The following is a 10,624-nucleotide window of genomic DNA, read 5'->3' on the forward strand; positions in this document are numbered from 1 at the left end:
CTGAGACAGGACCCTTTCGAGGAGGACCCGCTGTCAGAGGTTCTGCAACCAGAGGGACTAGATCTTTTAAGAGAGGTAAAACCTTCTCGAAGTCAGTCAGAGGGAAGAAATAGCGGTCAAGGACTCCAGACATCAGTGGTGCCAGACTACTGAAATTTTTGCCGACGTCTGGGCCCACAAAGGGGCGGACAATGGTCCCTATCGATTGTCAGGAAAAAGGATACCTCATTCCCTTCTCGTCAAGACCACCATTGACGACAACTCCGAGGGAGTTGGTAGCCAAGTACAAGGACCCCATCATGAATCAAGCCCTTTCTCTAGCAGTAGATCTCATGCTAGAGAAGGAGGCTATAGAACTAGTGAAAGATCCCCGCTCTGCGGGCTTTTTACAACAGACTGTTCCTAGTTCCGAAGAACTCAGGAGGATGGAGACCGGTGTTGGATGTAAGCGCCCTGAACGTCTTTGTGGAAAAGATGGAAGTTCGGCCATGGGGGAGACAACTTCATCAGTGTGTTAGCGGTCTCTTCAGTCCCCAGGGGACTTGGATAGGTGGTCTATAGACCTTCAGGACCGCCTTACTTTCATGTGCCGATCCATCCTTCTTCACGGAAAAGTATACTACGATTCATGATGGGAGGAAACATCTTCCAATTCAAGGCCTTGTGCTTCGGCCTATCAACTGCACCCCAGTTTTCACAGGGGTTAATGAAGAACGTCACGCAGTGGCTACATTTGGAGGGAGTGAGGGTGTCGCTTTATCTCGACGACTGGCAATAATCAGAGCAGAGTCTCAAGAAAGATGTCTGGAGGACCTTCAAAAGACCCTTACATTGGCAAGTTCGCTGGGACTTCTGGTGAACTTCCAGAAGTCTCAATTATCCCCAGTCAACGAGAGGATCTATCTGGGGATTCGGATAGCTTCTCTGGCTTTTCGGGCTTTTCCGTCGCCAGAGAGGATAGCTCGTTGCTACGAGAAAATAACGACCTTCCTAGAGAAAGATGCATGCACAGCGAGGGAGTGGATGAGTCTGCTGGGGACACTCTCCTCGCTGGAGCAATTCGTTTCTCTAGGAAGGTTGCATCTCAGGCCTCTACAGTTCTTCCTATACCAGAACTGGAGGCGTCTCTCCCTAGATCTGGAGTTCTCCTTCAAGATCTCAAGAGGAATCAAGAGAGACCTTCGGTGGTGGAACGACCCACTTCGATTTGTGGAAGGAATGTCTCTCTACATGCCGAACCACCCGCCATGTGTTGTTTTCCGACGCATCGGAGGCAGGTTTGGGGAGCGACACTCGGGACAAGAGAAGTGTCAGGCACCTGGAAGGGGGATCAGGTGTCCTGGCACATCAACAAGAAAGAGTTGATGGCAGTCTGGATGGCATTGAAAGCCTTCGAACCCCACGTCCGGAATGCAGTAGTGCAGGTCAATTCGGGACAACACAAACAGCCTTGGCGTACATCAAAGAAAACAGGGGGGGACGCATCCTTCTCCCTGTACGAAACAGCAAGGGATCTTCTGCTGTGGTCTCAAACGAGGAAAATCAGTCTTCTCACCAGATTCGTACAGGGAGAAAGGAACGTCAGGGCCGATCTCCTGAGCAGGAAGAATCAACTCCTGCCTTCCGAGTGGACCCTCCACTCAGAAGTATGCCAAGACCTGTTGGAGAAGATGGGGCAGACCTCACATCGATCTCTTTGCAACAGCAAAGAACGCAAGAATCGAACTTTATTGCTCCCCGATCTCAGACCCAGGAGCAGTTTCAGTGGATGCGTTTCTCCTAGATTGGACAGGGTTAGACGTCTACAGCTCCTTTCCCCCCTTACAAAGTACTAGGACAACCCTCAAGAAATTTTGCTATCTCGGAGAGGACAAGAATGACGCTAGTAGCTCCGTTCTGGCCCGCCCAAGATTGGTTCACAGCATGGTACTGGAATGGTTGGTGGACTTTCCAAGAGCACTTCCACAAAGACAAGATTTGCTCAAACAACCCCACTTCGACAGGTATCACAGAAACCTCCCCGCTCTCAATCTGACTGGCTTTCGACTGTCAAAAGTCTTGTCAGAGCGAAGGGGTTTTCGACAAAAGCTGCTAAGGCTATCGCCTCAGCTAGAAGACCTTCGACCCTTAAAGTCTACCAGTCGAAGTGGGACGTCTTTCGCCGTTGGTGCAGGAACAAGAAGTTTTCCTCTTCCAGTACCTCTGTGACTCAGATAGCAGATTTCCTAGTTTTCCTCAGAGAAAAAAATGCGGTTTGGCAGTATCTACTATCAAAGGATACCGTAGCATGTGGCTGCGGTGTTCAGACATAGGAATTTAGATCTTTCGAATGACAAAGATCTTCATGACCTATTAAGATCTTTTGAATCTTCCAAGAAAAACTTCGAACGAAGTTCCAAGTTGGAATCTGGATGTGGTTCTTCGCTTCCTGAGGTCCGCTAGGTTTGAACCACCACATTTAGCCTCCTTCAAAGATCTCACGAGGAAAGCTCTCTTTCTCATGGCTTTAGCATCTGCTAAAAGGGTTAGTGAGATTCATGCCCTAGAAGGAAGGGTAGGTTTCAAAGGAGATTCCGTGGTTTGTTCCTCCTTCTTCGTTTTTTTAGCAAAAAATGAGAACCCCTCAAATCCTTGGCCAAGAGCTTTGAGGTTCGTGGTTTGTCTGCCCTAGTAGGGGAGGAACCTGAAAGAACGCTTTGCCCTGTTAGGAGTTTAAAATACTACCTTCAGAAGAAGAAAAACCCTTAAGGGCATTGAGGACAGACTATGGTGCTCTGTAAAGGACCCCAGCAGACCCATTGTCGAAAAATGCGCTGTCTTTCTTCATTAGAAGTGTTGTGAAAGAAGCACATAGATCTTGTGATGAAGAACATTTCAAGCTCTTAAAAGTCAAGGGCTCATGAAGTGAGAGCAATAGCAAACTTCCTTGGCCTTTAAGAAGAATATGTCTCTTCAGAATCTGATGAAAACTACATTCTGGAGATGTAATTCAGTATTCGCCAACCACTACCTAAAAGACGTCAGTATTACGTATGACGAGTGCTTCGCGTTAGGCCCGTACGATCGGCGGATTCGGTGCTGGGGCAGGGAGCTGGAACATATCCTTAGTAGTTTTTTCCCCTTGTTTTTTTTTTGGTAATTGAGTTCATATGGTTGTATGAAAAATGATGCAGGTAGGCATCTTTTTTTCGTTTCGTATGCTAATAACATTAGTTTGGTTAGGTGATCGGATTTGGTTTGAAGCTCCCTGCGTTGGTAGTGGACAGGTTCTGTCATAGAAGAGGGCGAACCCCATTGACATGATCCGACTTGGATTCTACTAAGTAAGCGGATATCAAAGTCCCATTAGTAGACCCAAAAGAGTCTTTTCAGCTGTAGGTCACGCCCTCGCTGTAGCTCTTATGCTATGCAGACTAATAGACAGTATCTATGAAGTCTTCAGCCTAAACAGGTAAGAACCAAGGTTATGTTTATCCTACAACAGGTGTTGTTTACCTTTTCTTTGTTATTTTCTGTCTTGTACCCTCCACCAAGGGTGTCAATCAGCTAAGTATATGTCTGACAGAAAGTTCATGTACAAAATGATATTGTTATTTTACAATAAAGTTTTGTACATACTTACCTGGCAGACATATACGATTGATGGCCCGCCCAGCCTCCCCTCAGGAGACAGGTATAAGAGAGAAAAAATCTGGCAAGAAAGGTATGATGGTTCTTACACCCGCCTCCCAGCGGCGGGTAAGGTAGATCACCTGACCTACCTGTCGCGTTAGCCGCGAGTTTTGAATTCTGTCCGTGACGTCAGGAGACGTAAGCTAAGTATATGTCTGCCAGGTAAGTATGTACAAAACTTTATTGTAAAATAACAATATCATAACTCCACACATATCCTGTACTCGCTTTCACATAACCATAAAGAAACTTTATTGCCGAATCTTGATCTCTTCAATGGGGATATATTGTACCCATCCCAATCTTCCTTTATATAGCAAGAGACTCTCATCAATTGAAATATCTCTTTTGTGGGGTGTAGACAGTTCTAAATTTATTTTCTAAGTGCACATAAATAGGATATATCTTATTCAGTTTGGGATTAGGATGCGAATTTGCATCGTATGCTTCATTATCAGAAAAATGCAGGTACTGCCTGATTTTCTTGTATCTTTTGAAAGGCATAGTTTCAGCAAAAATTGGGGTTCTAAGAAGTGGATTTTTAGACCAATACAAGGATTCTTCAGGCTTGCTTCACAATTCCTTTCAAAGTATTTAGTGCTAAGAAAACTCTGAGTTCAGGTGGAGTAACAGGATGCCACGTATTTGGGTCTGCATTGCATTGCTCAGCAAATCTATTGGTTTCAGTGCAAATAAGTTCAATCAGTTCATCATCAAAAAATACAAGGAAAAAATCTAAAGGCGACATACTTTCAATATTCCCTGGGATATTGAGACCTGTTGTCCCTGTGAATGGAAATCGAGGGGGTGGAGGGGCAGTAGAATTGCGATTCTCCTCCATTGTGTTTCATCCATTACTGTATCTGTATCTGTATTGGTATCGCTGTCATCGTCACTGGAATCATCCAAGCTTGAATCGTCGCCTTCTGAGCCAGAACTTTCAAGCTCTGTAAATGATTCCTCAGTATCACTGTTGTCATGGTAATTTGCCATAACTGGGCTAAATAAAAATAAATAAAAGGCTAGAATAATAAATAAATAGTCAAGATACTAACAAATTACTCATCAATATATCATATAAACAGTCTAAAATAAAATAAAAAAGAACAATGAAACTTACCTAAAACGTGAAAATGAAGAAATACAGAAGATTCTAAAAGTCACCACTGGAGAGCTAGTAAAATAGTGCATACTCATCGTAAAAAAAGGAAAAAAAAAATCCTTGGAAAAAATTATACTTGACGTATCACAAAATGGTCAAGAGACAAACAAACGACACGAAATCATCATAATAAGTCAATAATATAACATATAAACAGTCTAGATGACAAATAAACAACCAAATTTACTTAGAACTGGCGAAAATACGATATAAAATACGTCAAACGAACGAACAACCTCTCAAGATCACCGGTTACTCTATATACCACAAAATACTCATGGGGTTAGCTAACAAGACACAACAGCAACACGATGAATCAATAATATAACATATAATCAGTCTAAGATGACAAATGATGCAACCAAACTTACCTAATTAGGCAAAAATACGCAAAAAACAGAAAAAACAAAGGTCAAAGATGGCAGCTGAAGTGCTACTAATGACGCGTCGTCTGCACGAAAAAAATTCAGAAATTATCGTTGGTAACTCACGACTTCCAGCAGCAAATACCACTGCCAAACGTATGATATAGGATGAGATATCTCGGAGAAGCCTGCTGTAAACAATACTGAGCCACGAGAAATCTCATATTAGCCCCAATAGTTCACGTTTTAACTTTTCATTTTCAACGAGACTATCTCGTGGTAAGTCCAAAATTTTTAGCACACTGATAACTATATATCTCGGGTTAATCTTGTAAGGGGTTAAACATTCATGATAAACCTCAGCCAACAGTGATCTACAAAAACTCTAGACTAATCAAGTTGTAATTGAGTAAAGATGACTGTTCCACACCCTGGTTGAGAGCTCATAGAGTCGGTGGCATTCTTCAGTAGCGTTCATGAAGAACTCGATTATGTAGGTAGTTAGAGCTGGTGTCTGGCACCACCAGACTAGCTATATTTCTTTCCACCTGTCCTTAGAAACCACCTTCTAACCTGTATTATATGCTTAACATGTGATTTAGTGACCCAATCCCACATCAGACAGAATCCTCATAGGGGGGTTAGTGATATCAGTGCACCTTGCGCTGTGCTTTTTTAGGCATTCCCCCCCCCCCCCCCCCCCCCCCCCCCCCACCCCACAATGAATAGTCGGAACCCCTATAAAAATGCTTAAAATACCCTATTTTGTTAGATAAAACTCTTAAGAAAACCCCACTAGGAAATTTTTACACCTGGTTTTCTTAGTAGTTTTATGACAAAAAGAGCATTTTATGATAAAATTGATTAAAAAAAACCAGGAATTTGTGGAAATTCCTCAGAAAAAAATACCATGAATAATGGGGGGATATGCTCCAGAGAGAAATCCGTGAATGCGAGTCTGCCAATCCGAAGAACACGAATATGGGGGACCACTGTACTTGAGGGTTTTCGCAGTGCACCTTCGACCCCTAGCTCTAACCCCTTTCATTCCTCTTACTGAACCTCGGTTCATATTCATTTTCTTCCTTCTTTCTCTCCACCCTCTTCTAACAGCTGTCTCATAGTGCAGCAGCATAAGGTTTTCCTCTTATTACACCTCCTTGCTCTCAATTCCAGTTTCAGCCCTGAAGGACCTCATAAATCCCGTAGCTTGGCCTTTGGCCTAACTTCTTTGTTCTATTTTACTCTGTTCTCTTTTAGTCATTTTATACTTTCATTGTTTACATATGAAGAATATGACTGATCATATTATTCAGATAATCCCACCTTCCTAAGAAGTAAGTCTCCATATAATAGACAAAGGTTAGGTTAGTATCCTTGAAGGAACAAGTCTCAAATTCAGGTATCTTTTGTGTAAAGGAAAAATGCTGAGTACCCTGATTTGGGGCTGATTGTTCATTATATATATACTATATCTATTTAGGTTGTCAGATATCATTTCCATTTACTTGCTGAGAGTAACTAGATTTGCTGAACAGCAGCACCAATATGCAGTAAATGTTTTGCTTCACTGTCGAACGTCTAGTTTTCTGCAAGACATGGTTTGCGTGAGACGCTTATCCTTTAGCAATTGATTACCATGAATCTTCATTTGTTGAAGACCCTTGAGAAAGTTGTCGTGAATATTTTGGTGTCTAGAGAAATGGGAGGTGGTTTTAACTCTAACCTGCAAGTAGGGTTGTTCAAAGAGAATTATGAATTCAGGTCTCCAAAATAGTAAATAATATAAATTTCTTCATTTTTTCCATACTTTTTTTTGTGCAGTAACTGGCATACATAACAATATACTAACTATATCATTGAAAGGAAATTGTTTTGATGTATTTCATAGTGCATAAAAAGTTTACTTTCTTTGTTAGCTAACCAGTGCATCAGTCTGATGATAACTGTTGTTTTTCCAGTTTTTAACCCTTAGTGGACGGGGTAATTTATCAGTGTGCACCACCCCAGACTGGGTAAACTTTTAGGTCTGCAAAATAAAAAAAATCTCATCAATGGTAAGAGGAAGATATGCAAACTATCATAAAATTGACAGAATTATACATGATTTTTCTAATAAATAAATTTATTGTATTTTGTAAAAATTACAGATCACACAATATCAAAACAGATAAGAAGTCCTGAGCCACTCAGTCTCTCATCTTATCCAGTCTAAAGGTTGCCATTAGTGAATTTATTGGCTATAGAAATAGTGGCACCTCTATCCCGCCTGATTCCCTTCAGATCAGAGGCGTGTAATACTTCTCCCCAGGATCAATCTGTCCATCACACACAACCTGTTATTACTACTCCTGAGAGCCTATCTGTCCATTGAGGGTTAAAACTGCTACAATGAAGAAATTCATTTTCTGAGGGATAAAGGTTTATTTGAGTTGAGTGATCAGTTGAAACGTTCTTTGCCATCTCTCTAACTTTTACATTCTTTTACAGATCATGTTGATGGAGTTTCCAGATGCATCTTCATTCATCACCTGCTTAGGCATCCTTTGTTGAATTAACACTTCTGTGAATTGACGTGCGGCCCCAGTCGACCCTCATTTTTATTTCCTCTCAGAATACCGTCAGTCATGTCGGAACTGAAGTCGTCTCCTTGTCCTCCTCTGTTCAGTCATGATGGAGCCATGAGACAGAGGAGGATCTGCCTGGCGAGGTAAACAATGGAATTCCACGTGAGCCGGAAACTGCCAGCAATGGAGGAACAACTTCCCCTTTACTTTTGGACCAAGCAGGCTCAGCAGTATCAGGCACAGCAGCTGCAGGCTCACCAGATTCAGCAACAGCAACAGTTGCAGGTCGAACAAGTACAGCAGGTGCAGCAACAACAACAGCAGCAGCAGGTTCAAGTCCAGCCAGCACAGCAGATCCAACAGATCCATCATCCCATCGAGCCGGGCAGCGATGGGAAGCTGACGTGTCTAGAGTGCGGGAAGGCCTTTGCCAAACGCAGCAGCCTCGAGTACCACAAGAAAACGCACACGGGGGAAAAGCCCTTTCGTTGTAACATCTGCGGGAAGGCCTTCGCCAATAACCGGAACCTCGTTGTCCACACTCGAATCCACACCGGCGAGAGGCCGTTTGTTTGTGCAGAATGCGGCAAAGCTTTTACACAGAGGAGTATGTTGACTGTCCATTTAAGGATCCACACAGGCGAGAGGCCGTACCTTTGCAGCGAGTGCGGGAAATCCTTCTATCAGAGTGACCACCTCACAAAGCATCGCCGTATCCACACAGGAGAAAAGCCTTATTCCTGCCAGAATTGCGGGAAGTCGTTCGCGACAGCAGTGCCCTCAGGCAGCATGTGAAGAGGCATCAGGAGGTGGGGCCTTATAAGTGTAATTATTGCGGGGAAATCTACGGGAAGAAAGTATACTACGACCTCCACATGATGCAGCACAAGGGTATCAAACCTGAGGAGTGTGACTTATGTGGGAAGAAGTTCCCCACAAAGGGCCTTTTGACGAACCACAGAAGAACTCACTTCAAGGAGAAGGCCTTCAAATGTGAACTGTGCGACGAAGAATTCATGAGATTGGTCACTCTGAAGAAGCACGTCAAGTACGTCCACGGCCACGGCACCAACGGGAGAGTCCCCCCGATCTACGACGACCGGCCGAGCAGGAAGCCTTACGGGGAGTCTAAGCCGTTCGTGTGTGACGAGTGTGACGTGACTTTTACCAGCAATGGGAAGTTCCTTGCCCATCAGCAGACTCACCGCCCCAACAAGCAGTTCAAGTGCGACGATTGCGGCATGTGTTTCGCCAAGAGTTATACCCTGGAAGTGCACAGGCGAATGCACACAAGTGTCTCTCCAGTTATCCAGGCTTCGCCAGTGCCCGTCAACTCCATGACCACTATAGCATCTGTCACCCCAGTTTTGACGATACCGGCAACCGTCAGCGTTCCGCAGACTTCAAATAAAATCACGGCGTACGTCAAGGTTCCTCAGCGTCCCATAGCTGTCAAACGAGAGCCTCAGTACAACGACCCTCTAGCCATGGCCACAGCTGCGGCCCAGGTGACTCCTGACTTGGTGGAGAGCCTGACCTTGCCGGAACAGCACCATCCGTACAACTACCATTACTCGAGCCAAGGCAAGACCATGTATGCCACCAAATATCGAAAGTGATCTAGAAGTGTCGATAAAGCTCGCTCGCCTTTGGCGTAACTGGGATTTCCGTGAATGAGATTCTCCCCAGTCAGAAGTGGCGTTGGTAGTGGGTGTAATTAGTTGAAGTGCATTATGATGATAAATTGTAAAAGTTTTCTAACTTGAAATTGCAAGGGGGAGGAGGTTAGTATGGGAAGCCATTTCTCATGTATACACAATGTGTAATGACTTGCGATATTATGTTTTTTATTCTCTTGTTTTTCTCTTGTACAAATTATTTGGAACTAAGATTATGTGATGGTTATGTAGTTTTGTTAAGCGAGTCCAACCTATTTTACTCCAGTGTAAATTAAGTAAAATTGGAAGAGTATGTACAGGACATTTAAAATATTTCTGTTTGTTGTATTTTAGGCAGTAAAAGGTGTGTTTATAATTTGGGCTACAAAGCAGGTTTTATTTACTTATCATAATTGAATCCTTGTTTTGTGTTAGCCTCAACTTCTGACGAGAGGCCTAACTAACAGGCTTCTTCAAAACTTAACACAGGTTACTTGTTGATGCAGCCACTTATTCCTGTTGCACTGTATGTGCATAGCAATAAGATTCCACTAACTCGGTATGAATGTTTTACTGGACAGCACAGCTTTCCTGATTATATTTACCATTCCTGTGACTCTATTTTTAAATTCAGGTTACTTTGTAAGCCTAGTATGTATCCAAGTAGAATATCACCTTTTAACCCCCCTTCCCCCTGCCATTTTGCTCTCTTTTGTTGCCAGGTGGTTGTGGGAATGAGTGTTTAATTTGGTGTCCACCTCACTCAGTGTACCATAGGCATTATTCAAGGTTCAACCCCTGGCTGCAACCCCTTTCATTTCTTTAAATGCACCTTCATTCATATTCCATCATACTTTCCACCCTTTCCTGACAATTGTTTCATAGTGCAATCGAGAGGTTTTCCTCCTTTTACACGTTTAAAACCTTTTGGCTTCATAAGTCCCAGCAGTTGGTCTCTGACATACAAGAATTGTTTCCCATAATGCAGTGAAGAAAGTTCCCAAGAGTTGTATCCCATAATGTAGTATATTGGAAGCTGCAACCCCATTTTGTAGGCTGTTCTTAGTCTCAAGGACGTTTGCCATTTTCTTTCTGCCACTTATAATCTGTGCAGTTTCTGATGACTGTCTTAATGAGCATCAGTTGCTGAATGCTGGAAGTTGTCGTAAAGTAAGGAATTTTATTTTTAGTTGCAGGACA

General features: G+C 43.2%; 2 protein-coding genes across 2 annotated transcripts; both read left to right on the top strand.

Annotated features, from left to right (window-relative positions):
- The first annotated feature begins 7,916 nt into the window (after nucleotides 1-7,916).
- On the top strand, nucleotides 7,917-8,561 carry LOC135199039 (zinc finger protein 300-like). Its single transcript, XM_064226955.1, has one exon. It carries the CDS (start codon nucleotides 7,917-7,919, stop codon nucleotides 8,559-8,561), a length of 645 nt encoding a protein of 214 aa, XP_064083025.1.
- An 83-nt stretch (nucleotides 8,562-8,644) lies between these two features.
- LOC135199040 (gastrula zinc finger protein XlCGF71.1-like) lies at nucleotides 8,645-9,385 on the top strand. Its single transcript, XM_064226956.1, has one exon. The coding sequence runs from the start codon at nucleotides 8,645-8,647 to the stop codon at nucleotides 9,383-9,385; it is 741 nt and encodes a 246-aa protein (XP_064083026.1).
- Nucleotides 9,386-10,624: the final 1,239 nt, after the last annotated feature.

The sequence above is a fragment of the Macrobrachium nipponense genome, chromosome 25, assembly GCF_015104395.2.
Source record: "Macrobrachium nipponense isolate FS-2020 chromosome 25, ASM1510439v2, whole genome shotgun sequence".
In the NCBI taxonomy this organism is placed as follows: domain Eukaryota; kingdom Metazoa; phylum Arthropoda; class Malacostraca; order Decapoda; family Palaemonidae; genus Macrobrachium; species Macrobrachium nipponense.

Excerpts from the sequence above, each read along its gene's own strand:
- LOC135199039 (XM_064226955.1), top strand. The coding sequence starts at position 7,917 with ATGGAATTCCACGTGAGCCGGAAACTGCCAGCAATGGAGGAACAACTT.
- LOC135199040 (XM_064226956.1), top strand. The coding sequence starts at position 8,645 with ATGCAGCACAAGGGTATCAAACCTGAGGAGTGTGACTTATGTGGGAAG.